The sequence below is a fragment of the Castanea sativa genome, chromosome 1 (assembly GCF_040712315.1).
Source record: "Castanea sativa cultivar Marrone di Chiusa Pesio chromosome 1, ASM4071231v1".
Lineage (NCBI taxonomy): Eukaryota > Viridiplantae > Streptophyta > Magnoliopsida > Fagales > Fagaceae > Castanea > Castanea sativa.
In genome coordinates this window covers 5,956,869-5,979,028 of record NC_134013.1, presented here as the reverse complement: position 1 = coordinate 5,979,028, position 22,160 = coordinate 5,956,869, and the positions used below count along the sequence as shown (strand labels likewise).

Genomic DNA, 22,160 nt, shown 5'->3' with positions numbered 1-22,160 from the left:
TCTCTCTCATACTTTTCTTCGAATTTCGGCAACACTGTTGCCGAAATTCACTCTCTCTCCTCATTTTTCCAAATAACTTCGAACAGTGACTATAACCCCAAAAAACTTCATTTTTACCAATATTTACCCAAAAGACTCCATGAAATTCCATTCCCACATGCAATTGTTTTACTATTTAACGCGCTTCAGTCCTGTCCTCTCCCAGTTCACCAAGTATATTTTTCTCTTTTATCTTTCTTCATCTGAGAGCTCGTGGGTTTTGTGTCTTTCTACCGGAAAGACGCCATTGTTAAACACTTACAAATTCCATGGTGGTTGCTTTCTACAAGGCTTCGACTCAGAAGATGGTAGAGAGATAAAGATTCAGCAGGTACCTGGTTCTCTCATGATTTTACTTTAGACTAAGGTAATAACTAACCTTCTCTTCATTTATAACCAGTTTTAAATATTTACCATTAAATGCACATCATTCATCCAACTCATTATTAAATTCTGACTTCATTTGGGGAATATCATGTAGTACTTTTCTTTTTCCTTTTTTGTCCCTAAGAAGAAAAAGAATATTTTTAAAAAAGCTTTGAAATTACAGATTTTTATCACACTTTGTCGGAATCCAAACAGGGCTCTGTCAGCTCACAATTTTTCTTCTTCTTCACCTCACTTTCAGTTCTTTCACCCTTTTTCAACTTCGTTTCCACTTTCACAAATCTCTCTTTTGGACTTCACATAATTTTTTACAATCTATTTTACGCCACTACCACCACTTGGTCCACTGGTACTGAACTCCGCCCCAATCTCTCTTCAATCGCGATTGGGTTGTAAATATTACATAAAAAGTATTTCGATTGGGTTATAAATAATGGATTTAACTGTAAATAAACAACTCTAGATCTACAAAAATCTTTCGTTCTCGTTCAAAATTGTTAATCAGCTTGGTTAATGATTCACTGGGCGTTTCTTTGCAGTTTTAATTTATCTTGTCTTCTTTATTTGTAGAGATCTATTTGGTCGTTTGTGTTTGTCATCATTGTGCCTGATTGGCTACTAGTTGATTAGTTTTTGGATGAAAAATTGTCTTTAAAGTTTATGGCAAAACTTAAATACATTATTTATGGACTTCAAAAAATTTTCTCTTAAAATTTAGTTATATAATAGCACTTAACTTAAAAACACCTTCATCAGCAACAAAAAATTCACATTACTAAATTAAAGTTTGTACTTAAATTGTCTTAAAGTGAGTACTCTTTGCTCTCAGTTTCAGGCTCGTAATTTTCAAATGTCATTAATCAGTGACCCACTAATGCCAAATGCTTTCTTTTCCTTTTTACTTTAAGCTCACGTGTAATTTCCATGGTGGCTGATGGCTCTTGTGGTGGGGTTTCTATCTGGTACCACCGTCCAAAGAAAATTTTGGACCAAAAGTGAAACGCGCTTCACACATGATGTGACTACCTGCGCATAGTTTAATGTATTTGTGTTTTCTTCTTTTACCTATTCCAAACAATTTCAAACCATTCAGGACGTTAAAAAAGTCATATTTTACCAATTTAAAACTTGTTTTATTTTATTATCTCGTTTTATAATTGTTTTTATTTTTATATACAATTTATTAAAATAATATAAATTATACAATTAAATAATATTAAAAAAAAAGGTCAAAGTCTAAAGTGAGAAGAAGAGAGAAGAGATTAAAAAATTATATAATCTTTACATCCTCGTAAGCAACATACATGCAACCTCACCGTAACTAGAATGCAAAAAAAAAAAGATTTACATACCGGATGTGGAGAGTATAATATATATTATTTTAATAAGAATTAAAGAAGAAAGAGGAGTCATACTTGACCACCACTCCAATTGATGAAAATATCAAATTTTAACCACACGTGGTGCACGTTCTCTTAGAAATAAGGGCAATGCAGACCAGTTGTCTACTTCATAAACGGCTAATGAGTAAAGAAAAGGGGAAAAAGAATAGTAAATCAAACTTAATTTTAACATAGTGATTAGTGAGTTTGAAGTTGGAACGCAGAGAGAGGAAGAAACTGAGAATAGAGTCACAGATGGGTAGAGCTGATTGTAGATGCGTGATATTATAATTTTTTTGAGGATAAAAAGAAAAGTAACGTTACTTTGAAGATTGCTGCACATAGTCTTCTTCTTCAGCTCAGTCCAAAGTAAGTCATAGAAGTTTTGTAAGGAGAAGGAGGAAAAATTAGAGAAGAGAGAGGATGGGAAGAAATAGTTTTTTTTTTTGTTGTGATTTTGCATTGATTTTAGAGTTGGGTTAAAAAAAATATTGGGGTTTACATTGTTTTTATAGTGTTTATAATTAATCTTGAGTTAAATTATCGGTGTTTGAGTTTGATTTTAAGTTGAACTTGTTAGAGATATAGAGTTTCACTAAGAGAAAATAGTGTTTTTAATTTTATTTTTTATTTTTTAAAATATTGTGTTGTGTTGACGTGAAAAATTGTGGTGTCAACTGAGGCTTGGGTTTTATATATGGAAAATTATTAGGTACTCTCAGAGTACCATAAATACGTACTCTATCTTCTCACATAAATGGTAGGTCCTACCATGAATTTAATTAGTGAGACCTATCATTCATGTGAGAGGAAAGAATACACATTTATGGTACTCCGAGAGTACACAATAATTTATATATGAGAGGTGCTACGTCCACAACATTTTTACAACAAATCATAGGTGGTTAGTTGTTATTGGTTCAAATTTGAACCTAACACTAAGATTACTTTTTTGCCCCAACAATAACAACCAGTAACATCCTGCCACTTAGGATTTGTTGTAAAAATGTTGTAAAAATATTGTGGACATATCATTTCTCTATATATATACATATAGATGAATAAGTTAGCATTAGTGTTGGTTCCTAAAATTCACTTCTATAGCAAAAAAGAGAATTATTTATTTATTTGATACTTATAATGGAAAGAGGTTACGGACAAGCACATCATGTGTATTGGACCCAATATAATGCAGGAGCGTGACCTCGTTATATTAGGTCCAGAGTATAAATGGCACTAGACCCAATTCATGACCGTTATAATAGAGGGAGGCACCAGTTAAATTAAAATGGTCTTAACAAGGAAAAAGGAAATCACAAGTTTACATTTATGCTATCATTAATTTCACACGAAACCTTGATCTGGACTAGCTAGTTGCATTCATCAATTCAGACCCATGATAACGTATAGGACTCCTTGGAATTAAATGGACAAAAAAAATTATAAAGATAATACTCATTGTGGGTTGGGGGGGGGGGGAAGAACTGGAATTTTGGGAAAAATAACTTTTTGATCTCTTTCCTTATTCCTTTTTACTTCCCCTTTCGTTTGTTGCAATTCCCTAATACCTATAATATTTTATTTTTGACTATTATTTTTATACTTTATATAGTTTATATTTATATTTTATATCTATTATATTTATATATTATGGTTCTTAAGCGGAATAATCTTGATACGTACATATATTACATGGATCATGTCCAATGCTTTCTTTTCCTTTTAACTTTAAGCTCACATAGTCACATGTAATTTCCATGGTGGTTGATGGCTCTTGTGGTGGGACCGTGGGGTTTCTATCCGGTACCCATGTGACTACCTGCGCATAGTTCAATGTATTTGTGTTTTCTTCTCTTACCTCTTCCAAAAAATTTCAAACCCTTCCGTACGTAAAAAAAAAAAAAAAAAAAATTCTATTTTACTATTTTAAAACTTATTTTATTTTATCATATCATTTTATAATTCACCAACATTTTAGTTTATATTCTTATATACAATTCATTAAAATAATATAAATTAAGTATTAAATAATATTAAAAAAAAGGGTCAAAGTCTGAAGTGAGAGAAAGAGAGAAAAAATTAAAAAATTATATAATCTTTACATCTTCATAAGCAGTGAGGTTGCGTTCATGCAACCTCATCGTAACCAGGATGCAAAAAAGAAAATGGGTTTACATACCAAAATGTGGAGAGTTTTTAAGACTTTAGTGGGTAAAATAGCAAGCAGGGTTTTTACACCCTCAATGCTAATGCTTTATATGATGAACTGTTGTACATCACAACCCAAATTTCAAACCAATCCCACTGAAGCATTTGTTTTCGTGTTTTTGTTTTTGACCTTTTAATTTCCTTTGGATTTTGTCTTTTCGGGTACTTCTCATTCAGTTAGTTATTTTGTTTTCCTTTTTTTTTTTTTCATTTGTTTTGCTTTATTTTTTGTTCATCCTTTTTTTCCCCTCTAATTTGGGTCAAAATAGGCCAACAATGAACAAAGTTTCTCTCTAAACTCCTTATATACTTTTATATTGAATATGAATTTTAAAAATTTAACCGTTGGATTGCAAATTCTTATTATATCTTTTATGCTTGCAAAATTTCAAGAAAATCAAAGATTAATTGCTATGTCATCAAACAAATGTTAAAATTTTAAGTTTTTGTAATCTAAAATTGTGTATAAAAAATAAGTTTATTGATCGAATAGTAAATGATATCTAATTTGAACAAACTTTGATATGCATATTAAGAATAAAAGAAATATGAAATTCAACGATTAGATTTTCAAAATTCATACAAAAAGAAGAAATATATAAGAAATTTGGAGAAAAATTTTGTTCATAGATAACTAAGATAAGTGTGTGGTTCCGAACTTGCTGACAATAAGCCAATTCCCTACTTACACCCTTTTTCACGGATGATGTAATTGTAATCAATGAATTTGAGAATTTTTTTTTTTTGTTTTGAGAAGGAATGAATTTGAGAGTTGAAAAAATAACTTTTAATCTTAATTATTAAATAAAAAATATTAAAAGAAGTAAAAAAGAAAGTTAGAATTAAAAAGTTAATTTTGGTGAAAAGTTTTGTGAGAATGAATTAAAACACTAGCATCAAGGGTGCTAAATGCCATCAAATATTCTAAATGCCAAAAAAAATAACATTGATAAACAGTATAATATCATATTTGGAACTGGACATAAAATCTTATATGTGCTAAACATATTCTAGGTTTTTTTTAAATCCAATTTCTTTCTCCCATGTCATATTTCAAGTCCTCTCTCCTATTCTCTCTCTTTATCTCTCTCCTTGTCAATGGGGCCACAATAAAACATATTTATTTTTATTTTTAATATAAATGAGGTTTGTTTTAAATTATTTTAATTAAATATAGTCTTAAAATAGAAAATATGATATAAAGTTTGTAAAATGATATATTAAAATAAATTGTTGATGCTTCAAAGGTTAAAAAGTTGTTTGGTAATGTTGTTTTAGTAATATTATTTATATTTTTTAAAAATATATATAAATAAAAAAAATAAAAAATACATATAATATTATCTAAAAACTAAAAATATGTATTTAATTTTAAATACATATGCCAATCAGCCACTGAAATGGGTAAAAGAGTCCCGCTAGTAGGCAATTGCGGTACTCAATTCTGTTTCGTTTTGGGCATTTTGGGTTATTATTAGGTATTTAAAAATTATATTCCTTCCTCTCTCATATGAGGTGGATTCCACTCACTGACATTTAAGCTGAGTTTGGATACAGCTTATATGCGTCCGTGTCTGCTGCGTTTTGTGTTTTTTTTTTTTTTTTTTTTTCTTCTTCTGCTGCTGCACGGGTCAGGGGGGACAAAGGCTACTGTTCATGCTACTGTGCATGAACACTAGCCGCATTTTGCTGACTTTTCAGCACATCTGTGGGTCTCGTGTACTGTTCACGAGACCCACAAACTTCACTTTACAGCATTTTTTTTATTAAAAATGGGTCTCACGACACTATTCACACATTTAAAAATTATTTTGGTACAATATTTTCAGTTTTCAGTTTTCAGCAATAAGCTCTATCCAAATGGACCCTTAACTCATTTTTTTCTTTTGCATCTAATCTAATCTAATCTCACGCTTGTCTCTTCTCTCGGTATTTTCTTTCTTTTTCCTCCCTTCCTCTCGCATCTTATCTGCAAGTAAAGAAGATCTTCCTGCTCTTCTAATATTTGCTTGAAGATTTAATGCTTTGAATTTCATTGAATTTTCTACCTTTTTCTTATCACCACCAACACCACAACGATTTCCTTTGATTGTTTTAGAAATAAATTTAAAAAGAAAAAGAAAAATGGTTAATGACTGTGTTTGATAGCTGAGAAAATCAAATGGAAAAGCCACATCCAGTGGTTGGTAGCCAGGAAAACTATAAGGAAAACCTCATCTTCTTCGCAAAGAAACCCAGAAAAACCCTGTAGCCTTAACCCAACCACACCGGCCAAGGTCCTAACAGACTTATTCCCTCTCTCAATTTGCGTATTTCTCTCTCTTCTTTACCCTCCTTCTTTCTACATCTACAAGAATTTCAACGCCAAAGTGGTGAGATTTTAATAATAATAAAAAAATTATTATATAGATAAGTTTGTTTGTGCCTTATTTCGTATAAATTCTGATGTGACTTTGCTTCGAATCTGAAGAATTTTAGTTCGTTTCGATCATTTTAATGCAAATTATGATGGCCCAATCGGAGAAGAAGGGGAAAAAAAGCAACAGTTTTCTTTGAAATTTAAAAAAAAAAAAAAAAAATTTCTAATTTTGAATTCTTCCAAGTAGAAAGCAAAGCATATTTTATTAAGTATTACCATCTAATGTATAGATCCATATGCGATTCATATAGAGCCTATGAGAGATAATAGTTCAGATTGTTACGCCACATATGCTAGTCATTGTCATATGTTAGAAAATCTAGGTGCTTTTTCTACTTTGTCTATCTGACAGCGGTAGGCTCTGGCAGAGCAGGAGAAAGATATCAGATTGAGAAAAAAAAAAAAAAGTGAGAACAAATAATGAGAGAAAATTATGGTTTTTTTTTTTTAATGATTTCCTTCTACAGAAATAGGAAGCTTGCCTGGAACGGTGATGGAGAGGGTTAAGGAAATCCTGAGGAAGTTTGGAATTCTAAATGACACATTCCCTTACCAAGATGAGCTCTCACGACATGCTCTAGTGGTTGCCCCACTGAGTTGCGTGTTCTTTCTCTTCTTCGACATTATGCATACTCTTAAGGATGACAACAGCATTGTTTGGTGGTCTGTGCATGTCGGTTTGCTTGGATTCTTCACTTTATTTTCCCAGCCATTGATAGGGGAACCGAGCTATTCCAATCTCTCAAAGTGGTAAAATTTATTTTAAATCTTATGATAGTTCTGTTCACACTTCATTTTGAAAGACATGTATAAAGCATACACGCACATACACTAGCAAGAGCCAGCTGCCTTTGCATTTACATTGCCCTTCCGCACGTGCATTTCCTCTCCATTTGAAATGGATCTATTTTCCAAAAAAAAAAAAAAAAGATTCATTTTATGGTTATTAAATACTATAAATTTAAAGATATGCTTAGTGTCATATCATTTAAAATTTTTGATAACATGACATTTTGTACATTGTCATTTTTAAAATAGTGATATGTACAAATTTTACTACATAAGTTACAAACTGATATATTACTATTCAGAAAAAAAAAAAAAAACTAATATGTTACCAATTATACAACTTATATATTCATTCATTAGATAGTTAAAATCCATTAATCCAATTAATTGACATATTAGTTTATAAATTTTATATTATAAAATTTGTAATAACTATAGCATTTTTCATTATGAAAAAAATTAAAAAATTTAACCATGGAAAAAAAAAGGACTTTATCCCTTTCGGTGAAATGGAAAATATCATGTTCTCGTGTATGTGTAGACTGTATAGGGACATAAAGATAAACAATGGGTATTTAGTAAATTTTGGGAATTTACTTCTGCAGGTATGTATCCTGGCTCTTCGTTGCACTTCTGTATCATCTTCCAAGTTCTCACTCAGTGGCAATATCCATGAGAATGAATTTGTCTTTATTTTTGACAATATTCATTTTTTCTATTGTTTGCCTTCTCGTCTTCCGCTATATCTTTATTCTGGTCGAGTACATTTTTTCATGTCAGAATCGAAAGTGGCCAGACATATGGACCATTCTCCAATTTTCTGCTGTAAGTCCTAAAATGACTTTTGGTAACTCTAGATTTGCCGACTCAGTCGGCTTCTCCCTTTTCCATGTAAACTCTGAATACTTGTTCATGCTTTGAAGGTTGTCAGTATAGCCTGCTGTGTATTTCTGAGTCATTGTAGAGAGAGGCCGCTTGAACAAAGAAATTTGAAAGACAAAGTGTGTTCTTCACTTTTTTGCATGCGGGATGAAAATTGCGGGACAATATACGTTCTTTATGCCAAGGTATGCCTGCAACCTATTTTAAGCAGTGTGGTTTTATCCAACAAAAAATTTCAATCCAATGTTCCATACTTTATTTTTTTCCCTTTCAAACTTTGATTATTTTATATAAAAAGATTTGTAGCAAACTATGGTTGCTAGAGGATAAAAAAGGAACACTTGAGTGAAATAGGGTTTTTATTAGTTTTATCCTACCAAGAAATAGTATATTATATGATATACAAAGAATGACACTGTACCAAAATAAAAAAGAGATTAAGATAGAGATATGATGTAAACGAATGATCGAAGCTTACTTATAATTCTACCTTAACCAAAAACTTACACATGAATGACAACCTAACTCTAAAATAAAGAAAATTGTAATCCCATCTCAAAGAGTTTCCCAAAACCAACATACATACATCAAACAATTTAATGAACATAACCAAAGAGGATCATTAGAAGAAGGTACCAAAAATCTTTATGATGCAAGCATTGCTCAACACGGGATACTGAAGTACATGTGTTTCTGTTAGGTATTAAACCATTGAATCAAGCCATAATAAATTTGCTCAAGTATTATAACACATATCAATGGATAGTGACATCAAATGAAAATCTAATCTAATAAACCAAAACCAAGCTTTAAGTCTCTAATTTCTTAGTATTTCATTACTCTTACAGATTCAAGTTAATGTAAATCAGTCTGCTTGTGAACTTAATTTAACTCACTTAAAAGTCTCCAATTGGCATAAAACTTAATATGAACAACCATACATATGATTAGTTCATACTCTATAAATTTCAGTTCAGTCTCATTTCTCAATGATTAATTAAAATTTGTACAAGCCATTAAACTCAATTCCGTCAAAGATAGATTAAGAGTCAGAATGAAAAACTCATAAAACATTCAATACTAGTCCAATTTCTTTGATATTTGATTCATTTGAAACAAATGGATGTAATATTTCATACAAATCAAACTAGGTCTCAAAATCAGTCTATAGAAATTAATATAAATTTTTAATCACAAGCTGTACATAATCTGGAAACAACAGTGCACATAAGTATTGTAAATTTGTAAAACATGCTCAAATGGAGTTCTTTCAACATGGAAATTGGTACACACACACTACACACATCATTGAGTAATACCAAGTATAAGATCCACAAATTTTTAGTACATTAGAGCATTCACATCAATTAGTGCAAAATTTCCTTCTATTTTGCAAGAAAAAACCTACTTTTTTTATTTTACACACTCACTTTTACAAAACACCTACATTAATTTATCTATTCTATATATTTATTCAAAAAAATATTCATTTATTTAACATTGTCGTCTCTCTCACAAACCCAACACAACTCACACAGCCACTATCATCAAGCAACCACCATCATCAACCCAGTCGTATGAAAGCCCAAAACCCACTAATCAAACAAAGAAAAAAAAAATGGTTCAAAACAAACAATGATCAACAATAAAAAATGTCCCAAAACCCATTAATCAGTGCTCCAGCCTGAGCACCAAGCCCAACAGATCAACCCCACCAATCAACCATCTTACCACTGATCAACCCCAACAGAAAATCAATCAGCCACCATTGTTCCTCTACCTTTGCAAATATAGCCATCAATGAATCTCAATGAAACTTCCAAAACCCACCAAAAGAAACCCATCTCCGGCCTGAGCACTGAGCCCAGCAGATCAACCCCACAGATCAACCCCAACAGAAAATCAACCAATCACCATTGTTCCTGTACCTTTGCAAATACAGCCATCAATGAATCTTAATGAAACTTCCAAAACCCACCAAAAGAACCCATCTCTGGCTTGACCCGATACAAATCTGCACCCATCCTTACTCGACAACCTCCTTTCCACCACCAAAAAATCCAAATGAGCCTAAGCTCTCCCAGACCTTGGTCACCGATGAGGGAGAAGAGAAGCAAGAGAGAATAGAGAAAAGGATAGAGGGACTGTTTGCTTAGAGGAGAGAGAAAAGTAAAACTAAAAGCAAAATATTAATAAAATACTAAATACACAGTTATAGTAATCGTGTAAATATACATTGTTATTGTAGTTAATGTGTATATTTATACACTTTTACACCTACTAATGTGGGTGTTTTTTTGTCCAAAATGTGTAAAATGGGTGCCTTTTTCTATTTTAGAAGATTATACACATACTGATGTGATTACTCTTAACAACCAAATAGCATGCCCAATTGTGTTTAGAATCCGAAATAGAGCAAAAATATAGTTTTCCTTCAACATGCACGTACTTTTCTACTCAACCAACATGGCATGCAAGTTCTCAACTAAGAGAAACTTTTAAACAATTTACTTAACCAAAGAAATAAAATTAAAAACATGCAAACTTAATACACTATGCTGAGATACAAGAAGATCATGCAAACTTTCAGACTTGTGTCTCACCTCTTGAATTAGAATGGTTTGTATGCTTTGAGAAAGAGTGCGAGTGTGAGAGAAAGACTAAGAGGAGGTTTAGAATACTGAAAATTTCTGTAGGAATTTCTGAACATAGGAGTAGGTGGTGTGGGAGTAATGTGGAGATGTCATGCAACTAGCAGCAAAGAGATGATGAATCACGTTTTGAAGTAGATGTCTCATACTTCCTTCCTAAGTTGATGTGTCATGCTCAGGGACAGAGCCAGGACTTAGAGTTAGGGGGCGGCTCTTCTGTTGGTTGTGTGCAATGACTTCGGCCTTCGATTTTATTGCTATTTAGTCGCTTAGCGGTTAGTTGTTTAAAATTTTTTAAAGGGTCAGATTTTTTGTTTTAAGTAAAATGGGTTGACTAGACTTAATTTTTTTTAGTTTTATTATTGATAATTTTTGTTGTTGTACTAATTTTTTTGGGCTTGTATATTTCTTTTTAGATTTTAGACATATAAATATTTTTTAATGGTCTTTAAAATGTAGAGAATGTTTGAACTACAAACCTTTTTACAAATTGCTAATAATGTAAGTGGTGAGCCCAAATGCGAACCAATAAAATTTTGTTACCTTAACCGTCTGTAAAAATATTATAGAAAAATTTGTGACTATAACAATACTCTTAAAAGAATCAATGATATTTTTAAGAAAGCAAAAGTGTAATTTCTAAAACAAAATTGCTAAAATTAGTACCTAATATATATAATAATAATATTTTTTTAAAAAATGGGGGGCAAACATGGTTCCGTCCATGGTCATGCTTCATATGTAAGTAGGCGTGTCATGCTTTCATATTTGCGTAGGCGTGTCGTGCTTCATGCCAAGTAGGTGAGTCATGCTTCCATGCTTTTCAGTAAAATACATCGGCCAAAATGGTATAATAGCACTATTTACCGAAATATATATTAATCTATCGCTGTTTTAAAAATATGTAGGAATCCACCACTTTTTGGGTACTCGAGTTTAGGAAACTCGAGTTCCATGAAAAAACTTTGAAAATTGTTAACGGTACTCGAGTTCCATCAAAAAAATTTCGGCAAATTTGAAAGCTAATTTTTCAAAAAACTCAAGTTTATGGAATTTGAGTTACACGACAAACTCTAGTTTAAAAAAGGAGGTACATTGCTAAATATTTCACAAATAGTGATATATTACAAAATATTTTGCAAAAGGGTGATATTTGGCCATTTTGGCCAAAATACATATGCACCCTAATAGTTCTTGTAAATTTTCTATAAGACGCACAAACATTCTTTTTTTTTTATATATAAGACACAAACATTCTTGCGATAAGACTAAAGACTTAATTTGTTTTTGAATGCTTGAAAAGTTGCTAAAATTAGTTAGGAGGCATATTCAAAATTCGAGTTGTGTAGGTTTTCTCTTGACCAATACAAGAAGAAATATAAACAAATATGGCAGGAATGACATTAGTATGACGATCTTAGACAATACGATGCGTGCCATAGTATGAAGATTTAGGTATGGGATATCAAATGTGGCTCCCTTCACATTGTCATTTTTAAAAGAGTTATGCTAGAGATAAACTACAAATTTTATTATAAATTGAAATATCACTAATCATGTAAAAACGATTCAAACATTTATTTATTAGATGGTTGAAGTCTACTGATCACTTTCACTGTCACATTAGTTTGTAAGTTTTATATGGTAAATTTTGTATTTGTTGTAGCATTTTATATTTTATAAAAAAATAAATAAAATTATAACTTTTGATCGCTTCCAACAAGTGTAATGGAAAGAGTCATGATCTGATATCTATGGATATATAAAAAATGACATAGAGAAAGATACTTGGAATCAGTAATTTTTGGGAATTTACGTCTGCAAGTTTGTATCCAGGCTTTTTGTGGCACTTGTGTATCATTCTTCTAGTTCTCAGTTAGTGGCAATATCTATGAAAATGAATCTGTCTTTATTTTTTACCAAGTGTGCTCATCTTTTAGCTTACTCCTGTGGAGTAAGCGGGCTGCTATCATAGTTATCAAAACCATCTTAAGGAATGATCCGGTTGAAAGATTGGTTCACTGGTTCAACCAGTAGTTTAATGGTTGGACCGTAAGTTTATTAATAATTAATTAAGTATATATAATTATAAAAATTAACTAAAATAAAGTAAAATTTGCTAATAAAAATTTTAGTTTCATTGTTAAATCCAAGAACATACCAAAATAGATTTAAAAAAAATCATCGTCTAGTAGGAAATGCAGTGATAATTCACTTCTACACGTGTTAAAGGCTAAGCTAATTGTTAGGTTTGAGTAATAGATCAAAAACACTCAAAAAGATCAAAAACACTCAAAAAGGTCAAAAAGTGACATTATTTGTATCAAAATTGTGATGGCTAGCTTTTGTCATCAAATTGATTTTCTATTCCAAGTTGAGGCCTTTTAACCACAGTTTAAACAATTTATAACTTGGTTTTTATGGTTTTCCGTGGGTTGATACGGTAGACTACTTAAATGGTACAAAACTGCATATCATTCCATCTAATGTCATGGAACACAATTATTTTGGTTTAACCAGCGGTTCGGTACGAAATTAATAACACTACTTACTATTATTATTTGGTTTATTTGTTTTTAGAGAATTATTATCGGTTTTTTAATGCCGGATAAATGTTGTTATTATCACAAGGTATGGTTGTAATCACCAAAATCCATTTTGTTTTCCATCTATCACCATTAGGTATGTATCTGATTTTTTATTCTATATTGTTGAGTATACATGTGTGAATGAAATCCTAAATTGAATAATAAATAAAAAAGTGAATTGTAAATGTACGGGTACGATTTGCTCCCAAAGCCCAAATGGATTGTCAATGGCCCAAAGAGCCCAAAACAATGAATTTGTTAGAGAGTTGGCTTGAAGATGAACTTTCAATGAGTTAAGTGGATAAAGTCGTAGTAGGTTAATTGATGTTGGAAAGAATAAAACAAACAGTTTTGAGTAAGAAAAGTTCTCCTAGGATAAGTCCGAAAATGGTTTGTTTTTATATATTTCTTTCAGACTTATACAAAATTACAGTTCTTAAGTATACAGTGATTTCCTTTCAATTTTCTGATGATCCCTTTGTAATGAGATTTTTCTCCTTTATATTCTCCTTCCTTCTTTCATCTCAACCCTCCACGTATAGATTAGATTGCTAGCTTTGATACTTGTCCCATTACTGTTCAAGTATCACTTCCACATTAATACGGTCAGGGGGTTAGATGCAGAGCATTCAGTGCAGTGGTAGCAACTTGTTTCTCAGATATTTCCCAACTTTCTTTTGTATCTCTCTCTGATGTTTATCCTTACCAACACGATTTCATGTTCCCTTATTCTTGACAAAGGGTTAGACCTTTGACTTCTACTCTGTTTAGCCAAGGAAGTACTTCTTCTTGGACAACGTTTCCAGCTTCTTATGACTAGACTTCCTCCACGGCCCATTAACCTATATCTTATGACCAGACTTCCTCCAAGGCCCATTAACTTATATCTTATGACCAGAGGAAATACCTATATCTGGGCCCTTCATCCCTACAATAAATATTAAATTGTTAGGCCTAAATTTATAGGCTTAAGTTTTTGGGTTAAATAGTGTCATTATATGTTTATTTATTTATTTTATATTTCTCATTTAGAATCTCCCCAAGTGTTAACTGTCAATATACACGAATACAAATCCTTAGGTCATACTTTTTCGTACTCTGTTTTTTTATACCACCTATTACAATAAAGAATGACAATAAACCAAAATAAGAAATTTATGTTTTTTATGAGAAAATAAAAGATTAATATCTTTGTATGAAAATTTAGTTCATATGCATTGCCATGTCATCTTCTTTTTCCTAAACATATTCTTTTTTTTTTTTCTCTCAGTTAGCTAGCACTAGCAGTGAGTCATCGCCTGCGAGTTCTCTCATCTACTCGTGTTGGGTAACGTTTATAGGCCTGTACATTGCCAATTATGTAGCAGAGAGGTCATCACCAGAGTGAGTGCCAATGTACCATGCTTGATTTTAGATCGTGCAAAGCATTTGTTTTTATTTAAAATTTATTTTTATAGTTTGACATTAATTAAGATGTAAAAGATGCCTTGCCAAGAGATGAGCTGGACTAAGTGCTTCTTACGTTCTTATGGTCAGGTCAGGAGAAAAATACAAGAAGAATAAGCAACCAAAGCCTGATTTTCTAGACATGGTTCCCTGGTATTCATGGTATATTTCTGCCATCTCCTGATTTATTCATTTATTTATTATCATTATTATTTAATTTTAAGTTTTTTGCTCTTACAAACAACCCCCTTAAGTTCTTTTTTCTTTGGCTGTGGCTATGTGGTCCAGTACATCAGCTGATCTATACAAGACCCTTTTTGACCTCAAAGTATCAGCAAATGTCTTCCTACGTCGCTTTGACCTGCGTATATTTCAGGTATAAGTGAATAACTAACTTTATGCTCTGTTTGTTTTGAGATTGTATGTTTTTAGACCCCTTAAAACCAAACAGATTAACCTAGTTATTTAGTCAAGTGATTAACTTAGATAAATTATTCAGATCTAGGTTAACACAAGTAAATCCTATCATTGATAAGTGTGAAAATTAAAGAACACAACGATATGATAACCTAGGAAAACCAAATCGGTAAAAAACCTAAGGAGGATTTAACCTAACTATCCTTAAGGTAAAACAAGATTCACTATGAAAGAATTGAAGTTTATACAATAGCGACTTAGACCACTAACATCCTATTACTACCTCGAGTAGGAAACTTTCTACAACAACCACGTGACAGCTCCGAGTCCACGGACTACTTTTTTCTTAGATCCATAGCAAGTACAAGTACTCTCACTTATGTATCTTTAAGCTCTTTATGGAACAACTGAAGCGATCATCAAGCTCTTGACATAATCTTGATTCTTGATAACCCTAAATATATGTGAAGGCAAACACATCTAGATCTCACAAGAGATTCACATACACAACATAAACAACAACTCTAAAACATGGCTAGGGTTTTTCTATTTATATAAAACATAAAATATAAAACCTTACACGTCAAATGAGCTTGGACTGAGTTGGAAAATTCTACAGAAAAACAATATGCACGAGCTTCGATCGATCGATTCTAATTTTTGATCGATCGAGTCTTGCAGAAAGTGAACAGTAATTTTCTACAATTACTCGATTCCAACTTTACATTAAACATACTTTGAGCATCCTAAATCTAGACTCTAAGTTTTGATTATGGTTTACCAACATTACACACTGAAATTCTAATACATTTAGATCCTAAATCCTTAGAACCTAACAAACTCCCCTTTTGGCAATCCATGACAAAACACAAAATAAACAAAAAGCTCAAAGTTACAAAAACAGCCCAACCAAACACAATTCAACCTAACCACTATCTATTAGTTGCAAGTGTAAACAATAGCATGACTGAATCAACTTGTATATTTTTGAAACACTTAACAAACACATAAACGCATGTGTGGAAAATACAAGTAAAACAAAATAAATTCTTGATTTCATATAACATAAACTACAAGACATATATCATGAATAATCTCATAAATATAAATCAATAATCAATGTAGCACAATGTGAAACAAGAAACAAAAATAAAAACATAATGCCTTCTCCTATCATATACAACTCATCAAAAAAATAGAGACATCAAAATAAATACATCATGAGCCATAAAAAATACAATGTAAAGCGCCTAGATTCAATCTAAAGCTCCAAAACAACAAAAAACTCTCCCTATCTCCATCCATATGTACTCCCCCTTTTTGTGACGAAATGCTAAAGGACAATCAAGACTCATCATCAAAAGGAGGTGGTGGAGGTGACCGTCTAAAACTCGTCAAATTTGCTCTCAAAGCCTGAAGCTCGATAAGCACGTCCACCAAAAGCTGACCATGAGCCACTTGAACGGTCATGACAGTGTCTAAAGTACGACGAATGCTAGAAACATTCGAAGTAAAAGGTGGAGGAGCAGTAACAGTCGGATCGATATAAGCATTAGCAGCCAGATCACTTGTAAAAGGAGGAGGAGGAGGTGCACCAAAGGAAGACTCTACTCTAGGGCATTTAGAGCTAGCTCGCATCTGAGCAGCCCTCTGCCTAAGGAAGGTGGCATCTATGGGAGCGATGATATGTACGGGCTCAGAAGCAAGAAACTCATTCAAACCTAGATGCAACAAAATTCGATGAATGAGAACCGGAAAGAAAAGAGCATGAGGAGAAGAGCTACTCCTATGAACCTCAACCAAGGAACAAAGGAAAAGATGAGGAAAACTCATAGGAGCGTCAGTGACAAGAGCATACAAAAATGCACATCTCTCGAGAGGAATAGTATGCAAATGAGAGATGGGCCAGATAGAATGGAAAGAAATTCGGAAAAACAAGTAATGAATCTCAGTCAACTCGTGAGAAGTGATCCGAGGATCAGCACCCCACTAGATAGAAGATCCAGTAAGATATGACACAATGTCATCGATGGGCGGAGACTCATCATAAGGATAAATGGGATGTTGGACCCAAGGTACCCCAAGAGCAGATGCCACTACCATAGGAGTAATGACATGATTTTCATCCCTTATCCAACTTTTCACCAATGTGTCAGAATCATTGGAGTGGATAGAGAGGTTCAATTAGAACTCTCTAATCAAGGTAGCCGGTGGAGGATGGTCTACATCCAACAAAGGCAACCAGCCCCTACGCTCAAAGTTTCTCCTAATCTCCGAATCAAGCTCATCTAAAACTACCTTTCGCTCAGCCCACACATTCCTAAAAATGTTCAAATTCTCATAAGTTTCCTGGTTTTTCTCACTTGAAAACCTCTCACTATCAAAGGACGGAGAAGAAGAAGAGGTGGATTTCCTATTGGCTCTAGTCTTCCTAGTCATGATGCTAAGGTTGGAATATAATAGACAAAAAAGAGACAAAATAGAAAAAAAAAAAAAAGAAAAAAAAAGAAAAAAAAAAAGAAAAACCAAGGGCAAACTATATCAGACACAATTAGAGCAAAAACAATATAGAAAATAACAATCTATATGATGCATGAACAATATCAACACATGATGCATGCTCTAATGCAATGAGAAAAGTTCAATTATTCGTTTAAAAACACAAAATTGGCTTAAGCATAGAGTTTATAGCAAAAACTCCAAATTTGGAAAACCCACTTTCAAAAATCCTAACAAATTGACCAATTGATCATTACACAAGATAGATAACAGAATATAATGACCAATTCAATCAACCAAACAAGCCAATTTCATAAATTAATGCTTAATTGAACAAAATCCCCAATTCGGGTAGTTTCAAGCCCTAGAAAATCCAAATGTTCAAAATTCATCAAATTAAACCACAAAGATCAATTTATTAACATCCCATAACAAAAACCCAATGATCAATTTTGAAGAAAAAGATTGAAAACACCAAAAACCCCAAAAATTCATAGGTTCGAATTTCTCCCTAAAATGCATGAAAAATGAAAATAATTGAAAAAGGAAGGGTAAAAGGGTCTTACCGGCCTTAGAAGACAAAAACTCTTGAAAAATTTTGAGGGAAAATGACAAAAATCTTTTTTTGAATCTTGACCGATCGAAGAGAGAGAGAAAGAACTTTTGAAAAAGTTTTGAATAGTGAGGAGCACGTGAAAAACTCATGTTTTAAAAAACCTTTTGAACGGTTTTCGATCGATCAAAAAACATATTCGATCGATCCAGTATCAATCGAGCAGAGATCGAGCCAGGCAGATTCAAACTTAATTGTTATTTGCAATTTCAATCGGTCGAGCAACAGGTTCGATCAATTGAAAATCTTAAAACTTCAAATTTTTGAAAAACAAAGCATTTTAATGCAAAAACTCCTCAAAGCATAGTATTTTATGAATGAAATGCATGAGTATGAGATAATTTTTTTTTTCAAAAACCCTTGAATTTAACCCCCATTATTCAAAAGTAAGATTTTCAATCAATTTGTCCTAAAAAACACTTTAAAAACATTTTGCATCAAAATCAAGGTTCTTTCAATCTCGGATGGCCACAACAAGATCACATACAATAACATGTATCAAGTTTAGAAAAGAGTAACTTGTGAAGTGTGTGCAACTAGCAAAAGCTTGAAATACATGTGAAGTGATAAGTAGATAATAATCAATCACAATTTCTACAAAATCCATCACAAAAATTTAAAAGAGACTATCCCTTAAAGAGTTTCATCATATAATTCCCACATCTCCTAGAATAAAAGCTTGCAATCATGTAAGTTTCTTGAATTTGCCTCATAATATACACACCAATTTTATTTGATTGTGAAGTTATTATAGCATAATAATGTACACACCAATTTTATTATTTAAACTGAGGCTACACCTTATGTTCTTTTTGTGCATGTGCTACACTTTCTTGAGCACAAAATCATATGATATGTACTAAAGTGTTCATGATTGGCTAGTAAATAGTGGTGAGATGGTTATTTATTCCATTCTCATTAAATTCAAGTCCAACAATCAAAGGCATGTGACTTCAATATTTATATCATGTGATCAAAAACTATAGACAATTCCCACAGAACATGCACTACAAAACTCAAACTAGTAAAGTGCAATAAAGTAAGCTCATCTAAGCTAAATAAAGTACATAAACATGTTACGCAAAGATGGTTTGGCCAACCTTGATTTCAAAATCCAAGAAAGATAGTGCAAAACACATTTGTTTTTCTTTTCTTTTCTTTTTTAATTAAAAAAAAAAAACAAAACAAAAACAACCTAGCGTGAAATGCATGAATGTTATGCAATGCAAATCCTAAAAACAAAAACAAACCGAAACAACAAAAGAAAAATGGTCACATAGAGTAGAGAGAAGAAGCACAAGGACCATGAAAACCAAAGACGATCAGGGACACAAAATCACACTAATTACTTGACAAAGTATCTCAAACTTACTTCTATCAAGAGGTTTGGTGAAGATGTCAGCATTCTGATGATCAGTAGGGATATATTCAAGAGCCACAATCTTTCTTTAAAAAAGATCCCTAATAAAGTGATATCTAATCTCTACGTGTTTAGTCTTAGAGTGTTGAACAGGGTTCTTAGAGATATCGATAACACTAGAATTATCACAATAAACAACTATGGTGTCTTGTGTTATCCCATAATCATTCAAAAGCTTTTCATCCAAAGAAACTGTGAACAATAACTTCTAGCAGCAATATATTCTACTTCTGCAGTAGACAGAGAGACAGAATTTTGCTTTTTACTCATCCAAGCAACAAGATTGGCTCCTACAGTAAAACACCCACCAGTGCTGCTTTTTCTATCATTGGCATTGCCGGCCAATCTGAATCAGAAAATCCATCAAGAGACAAATTTGACTCTTTGCTATAGAATAAACCATAATCACAAGTTCCACTAACATATTTTATGATTCTTTTAACAACATTCAAATGTGAAATTTAAGGATTAGATTGAAATCTAGAGCATACACCAACACTGGAAGCCATGTCTAGATGACTTGCAATTAAATACAAAAGGCAACTAATCATGCTTCTATATAATGTAACATTTACAGACTCAAGTCCAAATCTCTTGACTAGATTTCTGGCATATTTTGCTTGGTTGATGTAAATACCAGAATCCGTTTACTTCACCTACAATCCCAAGAAATAAGTAAGTTCACTGACCATACTCATTTCAAACATCTTTTTCTTTTCACTTGCAAAAGATTGAGCAAGAGAATCATTAGTAGTCCCAAAAACAATATCATCAACATAAATTTGAGCTACTACAAAATAATTCTTATCCTTTCGTATGAAGAGAGTTGTATCAACAAATACTCTTTTGAATCCATACTCAATGAGATAAGTGGTCAACCTATCATACCATGCCCTGGGAGCTTGTTTCAAACCATAGAGAGTGCTTTTCAACTTGTAGACATCATCCAATCTGTGAGAATCAACAAAACCCTTTGGTTGTTCAACATATACCTCTTCTTGAAGCATTCCATTCAAGAAGGCACTCTTGACATCCATTTGATACAGCTTGAAATTCAAATGACTTGCTATGGCCAACAGTATTCTAATGGATTCTATTCTTGCTACTGGTGCAAAAGTCTCATCAAAATCAACCCATTCCACTTGTGTGTATCCTTGAGCAACAAGTCTTGATTTGTTTCAAATAACAATACCATGTTCATCTGACTTGTTCTTAAAAATTCACTTAGTTCCAATTACATTTACTCCTTTTGGTCTAGGAACTAATTCCCACACATCATTCCAAACAAATTGATGAAGCTCTTCGTGCATAAAATTAACTTAATCAGCATCTTGAAGTGCTTCATCCACCTTTTTTGGTTCAAATTGGGATAGATAGCATAAGTGAGTAATAACATTCAAGGCTTTTGATCTCAATTTCATGTTATCATTTAAAATACCCAATATAGGTTCTGATAGAGTGATTTAACTTTACTCTTGAAGATGGACCTTTGACCAGAAATGTGGAAGTACCTTTTTGTATTGATGAAGGGCTAAGCTCATTTTGTTGTTGATGAGTTTCATGAACCGGTGTAGATGGTTCTGAACTTGAAGGTATTGAAATAGCATCGTTCAACACTAGTAGCTCTTCATCACTATGCTTCCCAATATAATCATTAGGAATAAGCTCATCAACTTCCACGGTCTTTTCTTGATCAGGAGGGATGTTTTCTGACTGAGTTTCAGAACATAGTACATCATTGATCACCACATTTGAAGACTCCATGACTGTTTTAGTTCTTAGGTTGTATACTCTGTAAGCTCTACTAGTGGAGGAGTATCCCAGAAAGTATTCCTTGTCGCTCTTTGCATCAAACTTTTTAGGTTCCCCCTATCACGTAGAATATAACAGTCACTGCCAAATATCCGGAAGTATTTGACAACAGGCTTCTTTCCTCTCCATAGTTCATAAGGAGTTTTCTTAGAATTAGGTTTAAAATACACCTAATTTAGTGTATGAAAAGTAGTGTAAACTGCTTCTCCTCAGAAGGACTTGGGCATTTTTTTGTTATGTAGTATGACACGAGCCATCTCTTGAACAACCCTGCTCTTCCGTTCCACTATTCCATTATGTTATGGTGTCTTGGGTGAAGAGAAGTCTTGATGTGTGCTTGATCATTGCAGAAGGTAGCCAGCTTTGTGTTTTCAAATTCCCTTCTATGATCACTTCTGATTCTGGCTATCACAGTTCCTTTCTCAACTTGCAATTTCTTGTACAAGATTATCATCTTTTCAAGAGCCTCAGCTTTATCTCTTAAAAGCACAATCTAAGTATATCTAGTGAAATCATCCACAACAACTAGAATATACTTTTGCCACCTAAACTTTGAACTCTAGCAGGACTTATAAGATCAATATGAAACAACTCTAGAGGTTTTGAAG

At 32.6% G+C, this 22,160-nt stretch overlaps 1 protein-coding gene across 1 annotated transcript in view; it reads left to right on the top strand.

The window, feature by feature from the left end:
* Window positions 1–242: 242 nt before the first annotated feature.
* LOC142622276 (uncharacterized) overlaps window positions 243–22,160 on the top strand; it is a 40,618-nt gene continuing 18,700 nt past the window's right edge. The window contains exons 1-7 of the mRNA XM_075795721.1: window positions 243–406; window positions 6,903–7,185; window positions 7,830–8,049; window positions 8,148–8,291; window positions 14,616–14,728; window positions 14,882–14,953; window positions 15,080–15,167. Coding sequence (XP_075651836.1) covers window positions 6,929–7,185; window positions 7,830–8,049; window positions 8,148–8,291; window positions 14,616–14,728; window positions 14,882–14,953; window positions 15,080–15,167 — 894 coding nt within the window. The 5' untranslated portion in view covers window positions 243–406; window positions 6,903–6,928. The remainder of the gene's footprint in view (window positions 407–6,902; window positions 7,186–7,829; window positions 8,050–8,147; window positions 8,292–14,615; window positions 14,729–14,881; window positions 14,954–15,079; window positions 15,168–22,160) is intronic.